The sequence below is a fragment of the Pithys albifrons genome, chromosome 29, assembly GCF_047495875.1.
Source record: "Pithys albifrons albifrons isolate INPA30051 chromosome 29, PitAlb_v1, whole genome shotgun sequence".
In the NCBI taxonomy this organism is placed as follows: domain Eukaryota; kingdom Metazoa; phylum Chordata; class Aves; order Passeriformes; family Thamnophilidae; genus Pithys; species Pithys albifrons.
Genome location: NC_092486.1, coordinates 5,304,327 through 5,325,659, shown reverse-complemented (window position 1 = coordinate 5,325,659; position 21,333 = coordinate 5,304,327). Strand labels below are relative to the sequence as shown.

At 47.6% G+C, this 21,333-nt stretch overlaps 2 protein-coding genes across 2 annotated transcripts; one reads left to right on the top strand and one right to left on the bottom strand.

The window, feature by feature from the left end:
- Positions 1 to 217: 217 nt before the first annotated feature.
- Positions 218 to 12,375, top strand: PLAT (plasminogen activator, tissue type). The gene is made up of 14 exons (XM_071579057.1): positions 218 to 359; positions 4,307 to 4,408; positions 5,133 to 5,172; positions 5,570 to 5,701; positions 6,088 to 6,201; positions 6,562 to 6,736; positions 7,274 to 7,365; positions 7,620 to 7,794; positions 8,133 to 8,218; positions 8,602 to 8,797; positions 9,259 to 9,395; positions 9,487 to 9,627; positions 10,933 to 11,081; positions 11,909 to 12,375. The coding sequence occupies exons 2-14, from the start codon at positions 4,346 to 4,348 to the stop codon at positions 12,065 to 12,067; spliced, it is 1,659 nt and encodes a 552-aa protein (XP_071435158.1). The 5' UTR covers positions 218 to 359; positions 4,307 to 4,345; the 3' UTR covers positions 12,068 to 12,375.
- Positions 11,711 to 21,197, bottom strand: AP3M2 (adaptor related protein complex 3 subunit mu 2). The gene is made up of 8 exons (XM_071579058.1): positions 20,243 to 21,197; positions 18,576 to 18,747; positions 17,957 to 18,094; positions 17,353 to 17,438; positions 16,695 to 16,828; positions 15,665 to 15,872; positions 14,826 to 14,970; positions 11,711 to 14,435 (listed from the first exon to the last, which is right to left on the bottom strand). Exons 1-8 carry the CDS (start codon positions 20,513 to 20,515, stop codon positions 14,335 to 14,337), a joined length of 1,257 nt encoding a protein of 418 aa, XP_071435159.1. The 5' UTR covers positions 20,516 to 21,197; the 3' UTR covers positions 11,711 to 14,334.
- Positions 21,198 to 21,333: the final 136 nt, after the last annotated feature.

Below are 21,333 nucleotides of genomic sequence, written 5' to 3'. Positions count from 1 at the left end.
CCCCTCCCGTCCTGCCCCCTCCCTGCACTCCCCTCCTGCCCCGGCTCCCTCCCCTCCTGCCCCGGCTCCCTCCCCTCCTGCCCGGGCTCCCTCCCCTCCTGCCCCGGCTCCCTCCCCTTCTGCCCCGGCTCCCTCCCGTCCTTCTCCCTCCGCTGCACTCCCTCCCAGCTCCCGCTGGACCATCCCAGATGCTCGGGAAGGGGTGGGATGTGGACAGGGGAGTCTCCACCCCTTCGAGTGGCGCTGAAAGTAGGACAGGAGCTGTTCAGAGAAATCAGAGCAGAGACACAGAAAGCACAAAGTCAGATTGGTCTGGGAAGGAAATAATCAGCAAGATACAGAAGAGAAAAAGCAAAAAGGTAGGTACGACTCTGTGCCTGTTTCAAAAACCGGATTTCTTGTTTTCAGCATCAATGGCATTGTCTTTAAGTGCTATTAAATGCTATTATTTAATAAATCCCACTGCAGCACCGTGAGAGTTAATTAACTGAGCTATTGCCTTTCAGCTTCTGCAGAGATTCATAACGTGGGTAAAGCTGCAAACTTTCAGTTGTTTCAAGAAAGCTGCAGCTTTCCAGGGAAAGGGGCTGACAGCCTCAGAGCAGTTAAGCAAGGAGGAGTCTCCTGCACAAAGAACATTAACAAAAGAACTTAAACCAAAGGAAGAGTTGTGGGCAAATATCGTGATGGCAAGGAGACCCAGAGAACTGGCTGCAAAAGAAGAATTTATCTAATCTCCCTGGGAAGAGACCAGACTGTGTCTGTCACTCTGGGTTCCAAAGCAGGATAATGCAGGGACAAAGAGGAGGAGGAGTGTGGGTCATCCTCAGTTCTCTCTGAACGTGCTTCTCCTTAAATGTTGCCAAAACCACAGGAATTACTGGGAATGATTCCCAAAACAAAGCCAGATTTTGAACTATCCATTTCTTCCGATGCTTTCAGAGACTGCAGCATCTTTTGTTTTCTTGTGTGTTTTTAACTCTTTCCCCCCAAACCAGAGGTCTGTTGTATTTTTCAGGAGAAATAGTACAAGTCTGCTATTCATCTGCTCAGTTCAGAAAAGGGACAGAAGCACTTTCTCCAGAAGGCAGGAAAAGTCAGCAAGGACTTGCAGTCTGTTGCTTGAACTAAATCAAGACAGCTGTTCACCAGCAGGAAAGCTGTTGGTGTTACAGAGTCAGAATCAAAGTGTTCTGGAATGGACATTCTGTGTTGTTGGGAGAGCAGAGAGCTACTTTTGATTTTTGTATGTGTAGATGTGGCAGTCGAGGTCATGATTTAGTGGTGGATTTGGCAGTGTTGGTTTTATGGTTGGATTCAATGATCTTAAAGGTCTTTTCCAACCTAAATGATTCTGTGCTTAGTGACTTTTTGTTCAACCTCTATAGGTTACATCTCTTTTTGAGGTATTATTCTGCATTGGTGAGATAATGCTCACACTCTCACTGCTTGGAAGGGCTGTTATTAATAATAAATTAATATGTAGGATTGTAAGTGTTCCTGCTGCTGATGCTTCAGCAAAGAGAGACAAATTTAGGGTATCATATCTTTGTGTCTCAATGTACTCAGAAATGTGAAACCAGATCAAAGTGTCAGACCATCCCATCTAAGCCTTTGACTTATTGCTGTAGTGTTTTGGATCAGAGAGGAAGGAACAGGCTGAGATCAGAAGGCACACTCTGTTTAGGAGAGTCCTGCCAGAAAGCCCTTTGCAGGTTTCTGCTGGGAATCTTGTGCTGTTTTTCAAACAGCCATATGGTTTCAGTTTGATGGGGGTTTATCATCCAGGACATTCCTGTTGACTGGCCTAAGCTGCACCTTTCCCAACACTGAAGATAAACATCTGGCAACATCTGTTCTCTGTTTTCCATGCATGGTGGGACAGCAGCCATGAACAGGCATCCCACATGGGAGGGGGAAAGGGGGAAAGGCACTGTAAGCCAAGGTGGACTGGACAGGGGCAGCAGGAATAGGTGGAATGAAGGATGTGGCACCTGATGCAAACCAGCCTTGAACAGACTGTGCACTGCATTGTACTATAAATACTGTAATAGTGACTGTCTTATACTGTAATATAAGTAGTACAAGCACATGCTGTGTAAGACTGGAACCCACTTGTACAGCCAACTGTGAGAGAAACTTGACTGTAACCATAAACTTGATAGAATGTTAAACATGCAGATGCTTCTTAAACAGAGACTTTAATAGATATTTTTTACTATGCCTAAAAACTATCTATAATTTTCTGCTGGTTTCTGGCAGCTGGGGCTTCCTCCAAGGTATCAGCCAGCCCAGCATTGCCACTCTGTCCTCCCACAAAAAACCCCAAACCAAACCAAAGCTGAAACAGCCCAACAATTCAAATTTCACTGGTGTTGTCTTATTTTTGAGGCTTCTTAGCAGGTACCTCAAGAAAGAGGTTTCAACAGCTCTTTACTGTGCTTCCCAGTGAGAAATTCTAATACAAATCCCTGAGAGATGCTCTGAATCATAAGAATTTCATCATCAAGGTGTGACCTAAAGATAAGGCATGGAATAATTAAGGCTCTTGGATGTTCTTGGGAATCTTTTCCTTGCAACTTAAATCTCCTCTTTTTGTGGCCTAATGATGAGAAATCACAGCCTAAACTACCCTGCTGTACTTCTGGTTCTGCTTCAGAAACTGGACTATTTATGCCTTTTGCTTTTTCTTTGAAGAAATCTTTTTTAAAAACCCAAACCCACAATGTCAAAACCACCACAAACCCACAAACAGACTTTATTAGCCATGAATCAGAATTTATGACTCATCTGTCATACTCCAGTTTTACCAACTGCTGTTCTCCAGCTGCCTTCTCTGGCTTCAGATAAACAGAGTCTGACCTCCTAATTGCTGCAGGGAGGAGTTTTCTCAAATAACTGGGTTAACTTTCTCCATGTAGTGTAGATGATAAAAAGGTGATAGTGTGGGAGGCAGTGCCTGAATAGTATTTCAAATATTTGCAACTGCAGGACAATCTGAGAGACTGGGAATTAAATTCTACCTTCTTTCCTGCTACTCTGCCTCACTCCCAGCTCCTGGTTTCTATAGGAGGTGTTATATTTTTAAATGGAGAGAGAAAAAGGCACGAGGCATCAGCTTTGGGGAAAGAAATCACTTTTTCTCCTTTATCAGGAAACAAACAGAAACCAGGGCTAGCCCATCTCCCTGCAGTCCCTGGCTACAGAAATACAAATCCATGTTTCTGCCAAGAAACTTGTCTGCTCAAGGCCAGACAGAAATAAATTTTGCTACACTAGGAAGAAACAGAGATGGATGAGAGCACCCAAATGTGCTGTGGGCAGGTCAGAGCAGCAGTTTCACCAAGTAGGAAATTAATCTCTGATGAGTGAAGGGAGAAGTAGATTTTAAAGCAAATTCCATTCTCCTTGGAATGGAGGCAGACACCTGGATTGAGGAGCAGCCACAGCCACGCCATAACAGCCAGTGATTCTCCCTCACTGCAGGTCCTCTCCCAAGACTGCTGTGGCAGACACACTGTAAGCTGGTCTGGACAATGTAGAAACTCTTCCTGGGGGCTGGAAGAGGGATTTGAAGGGCAAAGCTGCTGGAAATGCAGCCCATGGCCATATTCTGCCTTTTTAGCTAAACCATATAATAAAAGTAAACCAGAGCTCAGCTGGGGAGCAGGTGAAGGAATATTGAAATGGGAGGCACAGCAGTGCTGTCCTCACCAGTCATCAAGCAAAGTCACTTTGCCTGTGCAGCCTCTGCACAACCTTCACTCTCACCCCAAGCAGCAATTGGTACAGAGAATGCAAATCCTCTTAAACTATTGTGACCACAAACTGACCCTTCTGCAGATGTTTGTGCCTCTGCAAGAGAGCTCTTATGTAGGGGTCACTAACCTGAACCTTAATTAACACTTTCAAACCAGCACTACACTCAATCATTAGACAAGCCCATCTCTCTGATAGTACACATGATACCCTTGGCTTTCAGCAACCTTGGCAAGAAGACTTGGAATTTACTTCTGTTAGTGTTATTCCCCAGGAGAGACTCTCTCAGTTTCCTGCAGATCTCAAAGACAGTGCTTCAGCTTGTCAGATTTCTAAGTTTATCAAGTAAAAGCACATCTGGCTCCAGCCTGGCAGTTTCTCCTGTCCAGGAAGACGAGGACAGGTAGACCAGACAGTTGAGAAGTGAAGGGTTCAAAGTGTGAAAAAAGAATTTTCATCATTTAAACCTGTCATTTAAGTTACAACCTTGAACTCTGTTCACTCTGTCAAACCCCCTTGTTCAACATCTTATTTTTTGTCTTTATAGATAACTCGGGATTTGGAGCTGATGTGAAACACGCTCAGAATGGAAGGCAAACTGCCCTGTCTCCTCCTGCTGGTGGGAGCCATCGTGACTGCCCAGGGCCAGGTGAGAGGCTCAGGCACCTCATCATTCCCGTGCCATCCCCCTGTGTTTTCAGCAGCACTTCCTCACCATCAGCTCCAGGGCTCTGCATCAGGCAGAGGGAGAGGCTGTTTAGCTCCCCAGAAATCAGAGTTAAAAGTCCCTACAAAATAGTCCATCTCAAAGCTGCAATTTCCAGTAATATGTTGTCTTGTTTTCAAGCAGCTCTTCTCCAGGTAGTCTTGGTGTATCTGTTCACTGTCACCTGTTCCATTCTAACAACCCTTTAATTTTCTTTCTGTGGGCATCACCTTCATCATTATTCCCACTTAAAACTGGACATCAATGGTTCCCTTGTCCCCTCATTTTATGCCTCACAATGCACAGCTTAAGTAATATCACACAATTCTAAAATGTTTAGTCTCTTCCTCAAAAAATTGCTATCCCATCCTTCCTCCTTCTTTTTATGTTCTTTCTCTTGTGGCCTAATCAAAGAAACTTTCTAAATTGTTTTCTCCTGTAAAACTTCATCCAAAATATTGCCTTTAATTGGATGGAGGAGAAAGATTTCTCACAGACAATCAAGCTACAAAGTCTTATGGGGAAACTGCATGTCAATGAGCAAAAATAACTGCTTGTTCACTTTGCTTTGGAAATCAGTTGCTTGAACCTCCTCCAAATAGCAGAAAGGTGACAAGCTTTGGTTGCACTTGCAGTGACTCAAAGAATGACCCTTCTTTGCTTGCAGGGCTCTGGCACACGGTTCAGACGGGGAGCCAGACCCAGAGGTAAGTCAGGCAAACCACAGCCCTGTCCCCTGGAGCCCATGGCAGGTGTGAGCAAAGGCTGCTGAGCAGAGCAGCCTGAAAGCTGCTTGTCATGGTTGTCTGGATGAGAGATTCAGAAGCCAAAATACCAGACCATCAATACCATTCACAACTCAGTGAAGTTTTCCCCTCCCTCTGCTCTTCTTCAGAGAAAACAAAGCTGTCAATAGTGGGCCTGCAGCAACACAGCAGTGAGAGGGATGGGCCAGCTGAGGTGTGAGAGGGAAAAGGGGCAGCCCATTAGCCAGATGCTCCCATCACAGATGCTTTTCTCCTGGAAGTAGAAGGGAGTCCTTTTGCTCAGCCAGGTCTTTTCCCTGAATCTCTAAAAGAGGATTTCCTTTCTCCACTTTTACAGCCATTTGCAAAGACAGTTCATCTGGAGAGATTTACCAGCACAGGTGGACCTGGCTGAGGCTCTCAGGGAGGAGAATAGAGTACTGCAGGTGTGACAGTGGCCGGAGTCGCTGCCACGCTGTGCCTGTCAGAGGTGGGTATGACAAACAACAAGGTGAGGGGTGATTGTCCATCTAAGCACCCTAAAGAGCTCCACAGTCAGGGCCAGAGTTATTGCACAGAAAATTTGGCTTGAAACAGGACAGGAATGAAAATACAAATATACACTGACGCAGGCAGGACTATGTGGGAGTGGGCAAAGGGCTGAGGGAGTCTCCTAAGAGCATATATGGAGAAATGGAACCAAGAAGAGTGTGAGCACTGCACAAAGAGGCTGTAAACACATGGCAATAACAGGTAGGTAGGGAAAAACAGAACGGGCTAAAGGAGACTGACAGGAGAGGAAATATGTGTATACATTGCCAGCTTCTTGCTTCTGTGAAATCCAACAGCATTCCCTGGCCTTTGCTTATTCCACAGCCTGCACTAGAAATAAATGCTACAACGAGGGCCAATGTTCAGAGGCATATTATTCCCCACAGCTCTTCATCTGCCAGTGCCACCAAGGTTTCTCAGGCAAGCAGTGTGAAATAGGTGAGTACCCCCCATCAATGACTGTGAGCAATGCTGTTGGTTTGGCTGTGCAGTGCACAGGGATGAGGTACCCAGCAGCTCCTGCTGGATCCTAGGCTCTCTATGAAGTGGCCTCTTTTTATTCTAAAGCTAATACTACAAAGAACTTCTAAGGACACCTGGGCTGTTATCAGCATCTCTTAATAAAACTCTAAATTTTGTAGCTGAAGACCTCTGTATACACTTACAGTCTGCCTGACAGGGCATTTTCACTGACTTTCTAGACAGGACATCTAAGAGTCAAGTTTAAACAGAACAGAGACTGGGGAAGCAGGGTTGGGATGCTGTTCTTGCAGTAACATTTGGTTCCCTTTTGTTCAGACACTGAAGTAAAATGCTACAGAGATGCTGGAGTGGGATACAGAGGTACATGGAGCACGACAGAGAGTGGAACTGAATGTTTAAACTGGAAGAGCAATGACCTGATGGACTGGGCATACAGTGGCCAAAGAAAGGATGCTGCTGAGCTGGGATTGGGCAACCACAACTATTGCAGGTGAGGGGCTGGTGGCACACAGGTCAGAGCCAAGGAATCAACCCATTCTAAGAGCTTGGAGCAAAGGAACAGCTGTTTGCTGTAGTCTGATACCAAGCAGGTGCAGGTATGGCACAGCCCATGAGCAGCAATTGCAACTTCTGGAGACACATCTGAACTTCAGACCTGTCCAGAGTGGTTGCTTCTGACAGACTAAAAGATGTAGATATCTCTCACCCCACAGTCTTTCCCTTGTCCTTTCTCAGTGCCCAAAACTCCATTTGTAATTCAGTTTCCTGCAGCTCCAGATCCCAATCAAAACTGTAACAATATAATGCTTTTTGCACATGAACTAAACTGCACAGACATGCTGTCCACTCCTGCTGGGTACTGGCCATCTCATCCTCACCCTCATGGCAAAACAGGAATCCAAACAACTCCTGATGGGTCAGCCCATGTCTTCACTGCAGGGCAAGCTTTAAGCTACTGAACTAGATGGCAGACATGGGGCTGTTGCCAAGAGCTTTATAATGATGCATAATATCATAACTCTTTCAGAAACCCAGATGAGGATTCCAGACCTTGGTGCTATATCTATAAAGGGGGAAGGTACACCTGGGAACACTGCAGTGTGCCCTCCTGCTCAAAAGGTACATGCAGGGGGACAGGGAATGGACTTTGGAGTTTCCATTATTCACTGCATACTTAAGGTTTCACTGTAGACTTGTGCTGTTTCTGTAGCCTGAAAAGTTGAGACTCTCAGGTTAAATCATTTTTAAGCCTCTAATATGCATGACACCAAGAGACTGAGATATGTATGGTGAATATAGAGATGCAGAAATCACACTTAGAATCAGCTGATGGGGTTGTATCCATGGGTTAATGTGCAGCTTCCTCGTTGCAGTGACAGCCACCAGCTGCAGGTCGGGCAGGGGCACAGATTACCGGGGCAGCCACAGTGTTACCACTTCTGGAGCCACCTGTCTGAAGTGGAATTCTGGAATCCTTGTCAACAAGCTCTACACTGCCCGGAGAGTAGATGCTTTCCAGCTGGACCTTGGTGATCACAACTTCTGCAGGTATTTATTTGGGTATAGAATAAAGAAAATCCCACCAAAGTGTCTTGTGGTGCTCTGAAGGCAGGGCTGTATCTGTTCCATGGGCTATTAAAGCACAGGAAACACATTCCTGCTGGGAATGAAACTCCCTTGCAATAGTAATTTTATTCTGCCTGACCTGTCTCTGCTTCTCTAACATCAGACTCCATAAATGGAAATTCCACATGCCCTCAGGGCCCTCTGTATCTCTAGAAAAATCAAAAAGAATGCACTCAGGTCACAGTCTGCCACCTTTAGGTCTCCACAAACTCCCTGCAAATCTGATAATACAAAGAGCTCTTCTCTTTCCTGTGCTGCAGGAATCCTGACAATGACAGCAAGCCCTGGTGCCACGTCCTGAAAGGCAGTCAGCTCACATGGGAGTACTGCAATGTGCCTACTTGCTGTAAGGACACTCCTGATTCTTCTCTTTCTTTGGGGCATTACAGTCCTGCATGTCCTCTGTATTAAACTCAAGCCTCTTACAAGTAAAATGAGAGCTGGAGGCAAAAATAAAATAAAAGGTTTTTTGGAGTAGAGAGAAATTCTGTAGCTCCACTCTCACAGAAGTGCCTTTTTCTCTGCCAGAAGGGAAGATTGCAGAAGTGAAGGGCAGGAAAGGCAGGGTTTCCTCACTGGATTTTTAAAATCAGAATACGAGTTTCCTAGGAAACAGGAATGAGTCAGACAGCAAAGAGTTCACAGCAGGCTGGCCCAGCATGGTGACTTAACCCAAACTGAAGGCAAGAGTGGCAGAACCAAAGGCCTGTTTGTGGGTTTGTCCCGCAGCCACCTGTGGCTCTCGGCAGCGCGGGGGGCGCCAGTTCAGGATCCAGGGCGGGTCCCGCACAGACATCGCCGCGCACCCCTGGCAGGCTGCGATCTTCGCCAGGTACCGCCGGCTGCCCGGGGAGCGCTTCCTCTGCGGGGGAATCCTCATCAGCTCCTGCTGGGTCCTGTCTGCCGCTCACTGCTTCGAGGAAGGGTAAGTTGAGGAGTCAGCACGACCTGGGGGAAAAAAATCTGGAAAATGGAAGCATCTGGTATAGCCTTCCTATTGGAAATAAAAAATAACCCTTTATCCCAGTAAGTGATTCTGCACTAAAGGTTGCAGTTAGTTGTGCTGAGCATTACAGAGAGGCCTTTATTGTGCAAACTGGCAGCATGGCATGGAGGTACCACAGCAGAATATCAAATAGCAGAAGAACAAAGTTGGTAATGCACATGCAGAGCCATCTGAAACTTGAGAACAGCAAGGGGCTGGCAGAGAAGCTTTGCCATGATGGCTGTAAGCAAACAGCACAAAAATGAAGCCAAATAGGTCACTTGAAGTCAAGCTGCCTGGGTAACAAAGTAGTAGTATGAGAAAAGCAGAAGTTCTGACACATCTTGAAGGGAAGGGTCCCCTCTAGTTAACAAGAGAATAGAGACTCTCTTGTTCTGCAGCTTTAGGACAAATCAGCTGAAGGTTGTGCTGGGTAGGACTTCCCGAACCACCCCCGAGGAAAATGAACAAAAGTTTCAAGTGAAGAACTACATTGTGCATCAGAGATTTGACTCAGAAAACTTCGACAATGATATTGGTAAGAACTTTTCTGACCTTGTGACTGAAAAGCTCTGGGTTGGCTCAAGTTTGTGGTTAATGAAGTGAGGATTTCTGTTCTCCCTGCTCAGCTCTGTTGCAGCTGAGCTCAGACACAGAGGCCTGTGCTGCTGAGACAGACACTGTGCGTGCTGCCTGCCTGCCCACCCCGCAGCTGCAGCTGCCTGACTGGGCCGAGTGTGAGATCTCTGGCTACGGCAAAAGCGAGGAATGTAAGTAGAGGATCTACATGCAAGCAGAAGATTGTCTGTCCAAAGCTCGAGTCCCCTGCCCTCCAAGAGTTCAAGCCTTTAGCAGTACTGAATGTCTAATGTGTCATGTGGGCTTATATGAGCACTACAAAATGTATGTGTAAGTGAGAGTTACCCAAACCAAGTTTTGCAGTAAGTTCCTTCATTCATCTGAGTTCTGTCAGCTCTATGGGCCGGTGGAGTCTTCCTGATACTCCCCACAGTACAAACCCAAAAAACTGGCACAAGGGATGAGGAAGGAAAGACAGCAAGTTTGCAATCACAGCTGCCACATTTCTGCTGCACTCAGCACATTTAGATGTTGTAGTTTGGACAGAACTCCATTCCTGTCAAGGTTTGATGTGCCCTACAGTTGCAGATACGTGTTAGAAGGCTGGCTAAATAAAGTGAGCTATAACAAACAGGAATAAAAGCTGTCTGAAGGTATACAGGGAGACCTGTATTTAAAGAAAACAAACCCCTTCCAGCTCTTATTTTACTTTCTACCTTTTTTTCCCCTTTAATTCTCTAACTTGTAAAATTTTTAAGACAGAGACTGTGGCTCATCCATCATACAAGACCTAATCATAGTTTGAACCCTGAGGGGGTTTGGAACAGACAGGAAGATATAACCTACAAGTGTGGTATAAAGTGTTTTTAAAGTGCTTTTAGAGCTTGTCCTCAGCATGGCTTACAGGGAGAACAGGATAAAGGCTCTGAGAGGGAAGGATGCTGCAACTGTAACTCAAAACTAGGCTGAATAACAACAATCTTGCCAACTTTCAGTTTTGTGCAATATCCAATATAAACCCAACGTCCAAACCAGTCAACCAACCAAACCTCTTCCATTCCAACATGAGTGTAAATTCCTATCCAGTTACTGATTTTTGTTACTGCAAAGTCTAATATTAAAAGGCCAGGACCCTTTTTCATGTGCAGTTAAGGCATTTTCATAGGCACTTCCTGTGACTTCATTTTGATTGATGTAACTGTGCAAAGATGACCTACCCACCCAGTAGTCTTTAATTTGGGGCCTAGAAAAACCTCTTTAACTTGCTAAAGCTTGCTGAAGAAACAACATTCTCTCTCAATAACATTTAAGCTGTTCTCAAAAGTGGAACACCCAAGATATAAAAAGGACCCTTTGGCAAAGAAATATTAGTTCAGCCACTGAGCTGCTTCTGTTTACTCTCCTCTAAACTACAGCAACTGAACTGCAATTTTTAAAAAACATACATACACACACAAAGACATACAGATGTATTTATACTGTAATTTTTCTTCCAGTTTCTCCATTCTACTCCGAGCACCTGAAGGAAGGACACGTCAGGCTGTTCCCAGCCAGCCGGTGCACGGCCCAGCTCTTGGGCAACCGCACCATCACTGCCAACATGCTGTGTGCAGGGGACACCAGGAACCTGGATGATGCCTGCAAGGTAAACCCAGTTCTCGTCCTCCTTTCTTCCCCTTGGCTCTTTTCTCTGTCCTTGGTAGTCTGAGCTAATCAACAAAAAGCTTCAGAAAATAGTTTGAAGAAGTTACGCATCTTATGTGACAGTTTGAGTAGACTTTTATTGAACAGAACTGAACTGCTGGCCCCTCTTTCTTTTCTGTTCCCCCTGCCCCTCATAGTTGGGAAGGCAGGGCACACTGAGCCAATCAAACCAGAGCAACACACACTGAAAATCCCAAATACAGGAAATACCACAAAAATGAACAGGAAAATCCACCCCGGCATTTCCTAATATTTTCTGTTCTGTGAGCATGCAAAACACTCAGCAGGAGGCTCTGCAGGAGGAAGGGGGTGCCTCTCTACTGAAAAACAGAGAAAAGAAAAATAAAGGCTGAAAGATGGTGGAGAATAAGCAGCTATGACAGGAGGAAAAAGCAGGGTGTGCATTCAATCCACATCCTTTCCTTTTGAACAGCTCTTTAATAATTTTGCTTTACTGTTACACACAGCAGTATAAACCCTGTTGGATCTTTACAGCTTGAATAAAGGCCTTGCTCTTTTTTACATCTCACCTACATTTCACAAATGAACCTGTTTTTGCATCTCTCCCCACGAGGAGCATTGAAGGAGTGTGGAACACAACAGTGACTTGTGTAAGTGCTGTCACTGAGAGCTCTTGGTTTGTGAGCAGACCACATGGGGCACTTCTGCAAACACCAGTGCTCCACTAAAGCCAGTGGGAGCAAAACACCAACACAAAAACAAACAAACCAACCAGGAAATTGTTGCTAATCTGCTGCTTCCCTGCAGGGAGACTCTGGAGGGCCCCTGGTGTGCCTGAAGGACGATCGGATGTACCTGGTTGGGATCATCAGTTGGGGCATCGGCTGCGGCCGCAAGGGCATCCCTGGGGTTTACACCAATGTCAGCCGCTACCTGGACTGGATTCAGGACACCATGAAAGCCTGAGAGAGAAAACTGAACTCTCTGCAACCCTGTGGCCATGCCCTCACAGCTTCCTTCTGGTGCCTGAAGGATTCTGACAGCGCTTCCTGTTTGTCCAGAGGGTTTGACTTTCAGTGCAACAGGAAGACAAACTGCAGTGTGTGAGAAGGGCACGTTCTCAAATGACTCTCCTTTCCCTGTTGCAGGTTATCAGAAACTAATCCTTCTCTTCCCCCAACATCCCCAAGCTGTCTAACTTGCATCAAATCACATGAGTACAATTAAAAACTAATTTGGGGCCCAAGGAATAAACCAAGAAAGAACATAATTCATCCCTTAGGCAGATAGGTTGTTTTGGAAATGGGTGTAAACTGAAGGCAAAGGGGACAGATTTAATTTCCTGAAAACTTCATTTCCTTCCTTATTTGGCTGTAAAATTTGAAGACATTCCAGTCAGACTTAAGCTCTGTCCTTTGACTTTGGTAATTTAAGCTGGTGCCAGCTTGACTCCAATAGAAAGAACAAAGCTGCACTCCTAAAGACATTTTCACTGAGGTTCTGGGAAATGCTCAGCACTCCTTTTGGGAAACACAGAAAAATTACCAAAAAAGTAATGAATTTTAGCTTTTTAGACAGTGACTTAGGCCCCAGATTACAATCCCAACTGCAAAAAGACATTTATCTCCCTAAGGCACCCCCCATCCATAATCCAATGGTCATAGTTTACCTTCCTCCTCAAATACCAACCATATTTCTTGTAGAGCCTGCACAAACCACTCTGAAATGATAGAGATGACATGTAAAAATTTATTTTATTGATGCCCTTGTTGAAGGTTTTATTTGCACTGAACATGCTCAGCAGTAATGTCACCTCAGCAGATGCTGTGACATCCTTCAGGAGCCCTGGAACCTGCAGCTCCAGAAGATGCCACTCACCCACTGCCAGTCCCTGTGACATGCACACCAGAAGGGATGTTCTCCTTCCTTCAGTGTCACCCTGTCCTGCCCACAAGGAACTGCACATGCTGGACTGCAGAGCCACACGTGTGTGGTCACATGTGCAGCCCCTCAGGTACAAGTTCTGCTACCAGAGAGAGAACACGTGGGCATGTGGTGGCCAAAGAGCCTGTAACAGACAACACAAACAGTGCAGATGCCTCTCATTTCCTACTTATGCTGCACAGAGGGAGGTACCACAGGCTGGGATGGGCAGATGTAGCAACAGCTCCTGCAGAGGAGATGGTCCCAGTGAACAAGTCTTGAATCCACCTGATTGGTACAGGAACTGGAATGAGGTAGGACAGGCAGGAACACTACAAAGGTACCAGGTCACAACTACATCAAAGACAGACATCAGTGAGCAGGAGAACAGCAGTATCACCTTCATTTGCAACAGGCAAGAGGAGGCAAAAGGAGGTTTCAACAAGTTACTAGGACAGTGATGACCTTCATTTATTCACAGCTTCAATTTCCACTGGGGCTGTGTCTCCACAAAAATTCCCCTACCTGTCTCTTGTCTGATTCCCCAAAGAAGCTGGAGAATTAATTCCCACCTTCAAATACTGATGAGTAAGAAGAGAAGCAGAATTGCACTGAGGTGCCACCACCTGTCAGTTGAATGGATTTCAGGTCTGTGTTCAGAGATTCAAGATACTCAATGATCAAGATGGCTTATGAACTATTTAGAAGAAGCATCCACTTCTTCCCTTCCTCCCTCTGTGGCACCATCCCCAATCTCAGGCTTCTCAACATGCTACCCTGGGTGGAACAACCTACCCTTCCACTTTATCCAGCCCCTTTGAGGCAGAATGGCACAATGATTTCCCTGCTGCCAAGAACTACACAGCTCTCCATCCCAACACACAGTGATGGAGAAAGGCAGATGTTGGAGTTTGTGGAAATTCAACTTTGGATCATCTACAAAGGGATTACAGCCAATCAAAAATATGGAAGAGGAGTTACAAAAGGCAATAAATACCTAGAATTTCCTCTAAGACAGACAGCAAAATGAAGGTGATGCAAGCTTACATAGCTGACTCACTAGTCCCAAGGGACCTGACCACCTCTGCCATCTGATATTGTTCCAAATACTTCAGGACTCAGCTGGAGAAGAGGTGGTGTCAGGTCACCCTTACTTTCCCCTGCTTTCCAGCAGTCCAAGCACTGGCTTTCCTGCTCATGCTGCTACAGGTGAGGGAGCAACCCTACACAGATGGATGGGCAAGGGGCTGCATCCAACAGCCAGGGACAGGGGAAACAGGAAAAGTGCTCCTCCTCACTGGCAGCCTCCTCTAGGTCCGGACTTGGAACTTGCCAGCCTTTGTCATGTACTTTATCCCCTTGAATGGCTTGTACTTCTCCCCATACATGTCCAAGCGATTCACCTTCAGTCCTAAAGGCAAACAAACAGTGTCAGAGTGACACAAACAAAGCCTTCAGCATGCAGGGACACCACATCTTATTGCAGAGAGCACAGGGAAGGTTTTAGCAAGCAGTGAAGAGCACAGAGAAAAGCTGAGAACTGCCAAATGTCAGGATCATTCTTTACAAACACATCCACATCCTAAAATCTTTACAGGTCTGTAAGCACAAAATGCAAGGAAATGTAGAGTTGCTTCACAGAGCACTAAAAAGAACAAATCCATGTATGTGTAGTCAAAGCAGACAATTTGTTTGCTTGCAAGGTAGAATGTACTTCAGAAGGCTTGCAAAGCTGCTTCAGCCACATGCAGAGTGAGCACTGGCACAGCAGAGAGCATTGCCCTCTGTCCCTGACACTCACCAGATATAGCCAGCTGCTGAATTTTAAACTGCAGGTTAATGGTGGGGTTCTCATCTGGTTTTGATGTCCCAGCTTGCAGGCTCACACTCCCCTTCAGGCTTGGCAGCTTCTGAGGGTTTATTTTCCCCACATCCCATGACAGCAACTGAAAGGAACAGAAAATGCAGCAGTGGAACAGAAATGCTACAACACCCCCTAAAGAAGAGTCCCCCTCCAATGACAGCTTTTAGTGTTTCTTTAGGAAAATGTCTTTTTTTAATTATCTTGCCTTTCATATGGGATAGACACAGGCTTAAGGAGCAGACACCTCAGACCACTGTTCTCCCTTTCCTCCCAGGAGGTTCCCCAAAGCCTGACACAAATGGCAGTTCCTCTACTTGTACCAAAAGTCCCCATGGACAAGTCCATCAGATTTAAGTTTGCAATAAGAAAATAAAACAGTGAACTACTCAGGCTCAAGCAACAAAACCAGAACACCCCAAACCACATCAAACCCCACTAACCAACCCTCAGAGTTTGCAAAGGACCAAGTCTAACAGGCAGTACTAGCCATGACAACTAGATATGTAGAAGTTTGTAAAGCATCCACGAGATTAACACCTCATCATACAACACCAGTGCTTCCATTTTCTTCACACACCAAGTAAGCAGAACTACAATCCACTCAGACTCTAAGCTATTTGTTGTTGGGACTGAGAAAACTGCTAGTATGAGATTGTTCAGAGAAAGAAAAGAGACTGCCTTGAGCAAAGCAGTGGTCCTGGAAGCATGAACAGCCCCACTGCATTTTCCTAGGAAAGATTAAAAAAACAGTATCTAATTTCTCTCTCTCTTCTCACCTTTGTAACTGGATCGAAGACATGTGTCCCCTGGGAGGGTGTAAGGGTCATATTTAAGACACTTTTTGGCATCTGGCTGGTGACCATCACCCCCTCCACAGTCTTGCCCATGGTCTGCTTGGGCCCCACCGTGATCTCGAACCGTCCCAGGGAGCTGCTGTCACGGAAACTGATGTTGTGCTTCACATACACAGGAATTGCCACCAGACTGGAACAGAGACAGAAACAGAAGGTCCTTATTGATCTCCTGCCTTCACATTTGGTTTTCCTGATGCACTGAAAACACTGGAAACCAATCTACTTAAAAGAGAAGGAACTCCTACACCCATTTGTTTGATCTAAGAGCCAAGGCAGAACCCCATTCTCAAGTCTTAGTTACACTTTTTTAATCAAGTTTGCTGTATCTTGGTTTTTTATCTCTCCAGAGACAGGAAACTACATCCAATATAACAAGAGGCTTGAGCAAAGGATGAGAAATGTTTTTTTGCATGTCACAACCAGGCTGGCAAGCAGTTCCAGGCAGTGCAGCAACACTTGCAACCAAAAGCACAAATGTGAAGTTCATTTCCCACTCCCTTTCACCTACTTGAGATAAATCTGACAAAGTCTAACAAAAATCTTTAGCATCTGTAATCCTAAGTAGTACTTGGCAAGCTGCTTCTAGAAAAGAGCACAAACAGTGGACAAGAACTTGTAGCTCTACTAGGAGAGATGTTAAAAACCTATCTTGTTTTATTCTAGAAGTTTTTTATAAGCATAAGAAATCAATGGCTTGATTACTCCACACTGCCTAATTCTTTCCCCTCTGTTTATGTCCTGGTAGTCTCTGAAACACTCTGGCTGACCAAAATTACAGAATCACTGCTCCAAACAAGGATGTTTTAAAAAAGGAAAAGTCCAAGTTTACCCTGCACCTCTACTTCATTTGGCACAGTGTGCCACCTGATGTTTAAAAGTTCCCTTTTTTTATCCCCTCCCTAGCCAGAAAGATCCAAACTTCCCAATTCACAGCACTCCATTCATCACCTACTTCTGAGCACTGACGTGGTAGGAGAGCAAGCGAAAGTTCCCATCAGGTGGAATGAAGGAGAGGATTCTTTCTGACTCCCAGCGCTTGAACCGCACACAGGGGTGGAAACTGACATCGTCCAGCAGCCGAGGGTTCTGGGCAGGAACAAAGCCACAGGGTTGGCAAGGCAGAGCCTCTGCAAGTGACCTCCTCTTCTCCTCAGCCTTCTGTCCATGGAGGGCTTTACCACCTGGCACACTCTGCCCACTTGGAGTTGTCTGCATTCAGACATGCTGAACTGAATGCTGCTGTTACATCCATGTGAAAGCAGTAACCAAAAACCTCTGTCCTTCTTTAGGGGATTTTGTTTTAGAAAATTCAGTCATGTCAAATGATGGCATTGATACCTTCTCATGAAAAACATGGCCCTTCGTGGTATCTGCCTAAAGCATCACTGTATCTCAGCAACTGAGTCACAGCACACAATGCTTTTAAATGAAGAATCTGGAAATAAAACTTCTAGACTCAAAGTTGCTAAGTTCATTTCAACTTCCCATTGTCATTTCTTTCTCTTTTTGTTTGGTACACCCAGATTCCATCAGTGTAGGACAGATCTTGGCAGCAGGGCTGGGAAACCCTTTTCAGATGACTTAAGTAAAGATAAACCCTTGAGCTTTACCATAAAGGAGAGGGTCAGGTCTGGCATGCCAGTCAGCTTGACACAAGCATCAATCACCCCTTGGATTTCAGCAGTAATTGTGGAACCTGCAACAATAAACACAGGGGGTTATGGGAACCTGATCAAAAAAAACCCCAAATGGAAAAACTATCAGTGGGGAGGAAGGAGATCTATTATCTTTATGAAATGTCATCCTTCATTATGCTGCCTCCTCAACAGTGTTCTCATTCCCAAGAGGACTCACACAATTAAGAACCACAGACACCAGCAATGTCCACTTTAATGGGCAAAGACAACAGCTCCCAACTCGTTCACAAGACTAAGATGCACAAATACCAAAGTGCTGTGCAGAATATTCATTCATCTTCTATTTTCCCAATATAAAATTGCTTATGAGACCTCAAGGACAAGTGAAAATCTTGGTACCTCTGTAAAACTTCTGACTGAATAGCACATACAGGTTGGCAGAGTAAAACAGGAACAGAGTAGAACAGGAACAGCTTCCCACACTTAGAGGAAGGAGACCCTCTTTGAAAACACAACTCTCTCTTCAGGCATGATCAGGACAAGTTACCCCCACCTTAGCCAGGAGCAATTTCCATACCTGACTTGTCAATGATTGCATCTATCTCCTCAATCACATCGAAATAGGCCTCGTTGTTGGTGTATTTGACACCAGTCCGTCTCCAGGGCACCACGGAGAGCTGGCCAGTGGGCAGCTGGTCACCCACATTAGTGCTTCCTGCAAAAAGAAAGGCCATCACAACAACCCCAGAAGTCACAGTGCTCCAGAACAAGTCCCTGGATTTACAGAATTTAATTGTAATTAACCCCCCAAACCTCTGTTTCTCTGCAGTTACTCTTTGAGTAACTCTTTGAGACTCACTGTAATTCTAGAATTTACATCTCTCTCACACCCAGGTCTAAAACAAACTCCCAGCAAACTAACATCCTGTAAGTCATGTTATGGCTGTACCTGGAAATGGAATCAGACTGTTCCAGCTTAAAAAACCCAAAGCAAACCAAAAACAAACGAAAAACCAAAGTGCTGAAAGTGGAGGGAGCCCCAAAGTGAGGCACTAACAGATGACCCCCTAAATACACCTGGGCTGCAGTTCAGAATGGTGTGGAACATAAATTTCCCTCACCCATGTCCTGATTTGCTTATGCAGGGATATGTCCACATGGCCTTCCCAGCTTATCTGCTTCCTGTTTCCCTGTACCTGTGATGGTGTTGACGACTGTTCGCAGAATAGTGGGAGGTTTGATCAGTTCCTTGAGAATATTGGACTCTGTTGCCAAGGGAAACCCATTGTCCAGCATCTCCTCCAGCACCTCATAAACCACCACAACGTTGTCCTTGATTATCATCTCTGAGCAGACACCAAAATAATCCTGTGCAAAAGAAATAATTACTCAACGATCTGTGAAAGGGAATCTCACTGATCATTCCCCAGACAGGAACAAATCAAACCTCCTCTAGGAGGAGGCAAAACAACTCTGAAACTCCAGTGTCACTACAAGCACATCAGACAGAGTGGCCACTCCAGCAGACACAGAGAACTCTGAGCACTCTCTGCCAGTGCCCCACTGAGCTGGCAAATCCCCACGTCAGTGGCCCCAATTGATTCAGCAATTTTTAAAATGGAACATTTAATTTAATTAAAGTCTTATTCTATGTGGACTTCCCATATCTTTCAGGAGAGAGCACAAACACAAATCTGAGCTGCTGGTTATTTACAGCAATCAAAGAGATCAGGCATTCTGCACAAAGCATGAGCAGCACACACTGTGACAGCAGAGAACTCCTAGTCCTGTGCTACAAACACTGTTTCATAGCAGGTTTTAATACAAGGCCAGGCCAGTGAAGAGACAACTTGTACCCCCCCAAAAAACAAGACCTAAAGCTCTGACAGGATCCATTTCTAAACAGCCAGTCCACTCCTGAAGTCAGTGAAACACTCAGAACACACTCACATTCCGACTGCCCTGGGGAAGGAAAAGCTCACATGACACTTGCCCAGCACCCACATTTCCTGTGTTCTGGCAGGGTGAAGGTCACCAGACATCTCAAATGTGGACAACACAGCCCTGCTGTTGGCAGGCAGAGCCCAACATCTGCCCCAAATTCTCACAATGATCGTGTCCCCCAGAGCACAGAGGGAGCTGCTCCCACTGCTTTGGGCAGCTCACAGGGACACCCCGGGGGTGGCTGTCACTGAGGGACCAAAGCACGAGGCTACAAACTGCAGGAGACCCTCGAGGGCACAAGGACAGCTCGGTGTGAGCTCCCAGCAATGGCAGGAGCCCCTCGAGGGCACAAGGACAGCTCGGTGTGAGCTCAGAGCAATGGCAGGAGCCCCTCGAGGGCACAAGGACAGCTCGGTGTGAGCTCCCAGCAATGGCAGGAGCCCCTGAGAGCACAAGGACAGCTCGGTGTGAGCTCCCAGCAATGGCAGGAGCCCCTTAGAGCACAAGGTGTGAGCTCAGAGCCCCCAGGGCAGACCAGGCTGCAGGACAGACACTCTGACCGCCCACAGCTCCTTCCCCGAGCGAGGGGGTCACTCGAGGCAGTGAATTCCCTGCAATGCCTCGGCAAAGGATGAGCACCGGGTGACAGACACGGGGACACCCGAGGGCAGGACACAGACGGGCTCAGGACCGGGTCACAGGGCACAGGGACACCCGAGGGCAGGACACAGACGGGCTCAGGACAGGGTGACAGACACGGGGACACCCGAGGGCAGGACACAGACCGGGCTCAGGACACGGTGACAGACACCGGGACACCCGAGGGCAGGACACAGACGGGCTCAGGACACGGTGACAGACACCGGGACACCCGAGGGCAGGACACTGACAGGAGGGCTCGGCGCCCCCCCGGGCCCACCTGGAAGGTGTCCACGACGCGGTGCAGGAACTCGATGACGAAGAGCGGGGGCACCTCGCTCTGAATGACGGCCACGAAGAAGATCCTGTGCCGGTACACGGAGAGCAGGCAGTGGTGCGGGGTGGGGATCACGGGCGGCACATTCTCCGCCTCCGCCGCCCGCTCCTGCGCCTCGAAGAAGTAATCGCAGACCGAGCGGCTCACCACGCTCTTCCAGTGCTTCTCCAGGAAGATGTCCCCGGCAGCGTTGATCAGGAACAGGCTGTGGATCATGGCGGGGCCGGGCCGGGCTGAGCCGGGCTGGGCTATCACTGCCTGTGATGGAGCGAGCTGGGCTGGGCTGGGCAGGGCAGGGCTGGGCAGGGCTGGGCTGGGCAGGGCTGGGCAGGGATGTCACGGCCTGGGATGGGCCGGGCCGGGCCGGGCCGGGCAGGGCTGGGCCGGGCTGGGCAGGGATGTCACGGCCTGGGATGGGCCGGGCCGGGCAGGGCTGGGCTGGGCTGGGCAGGGCTGGGCAGGGCAGGGATGTCACGGCCTGGGATGGGCCGGGCCGGGCTGGGCTACCTATCACGGAAAGGGGTATCTATCACGGCTTGGGCTGAGCCGTGCCGGGCCGTGCTGTGCCAGGTTCAGCTGTGCCGTGCCGTGCCGGGCAGGGCTGTGCCAGCTTCAGCTGTGCCAGGCTGTGCCGTGCCGTGCCAGGCCGGGCCGAGCTCAGCTGTGTCTGAGCGAGACCACCGAGCGCCCTCACGACCAAGCCCCGCCCTCAGCGCGCATCTGATGACGCACAAACCGGCGCGCCCGTTCGGCGCTCGCCGTCCCGGTTCTGTGTCCCTGTCCAGTGTTCCGGCCCCGTATCCCTGTCCCGGCCGCGTGTTCCGGCTCCGGTTCCCCCGGCCGGGCCCCGTGTCCCTGTCCCAGCCCCGTGTTCCGGCCCCGTGTCCCTGTCCCGGTCCCCTCTCTGTGGCCCCGCCCCCGCCCCTCTGGCCCCGCCCCCGGCCCCGCCCCTCCCGTGCCGCAGCCGCGGCTCCGCAGCGCCCCCTGGCGGCGGTTCCGGGCCACGCGCTGTTCCCGCTCCCCCCCCCGCGGCT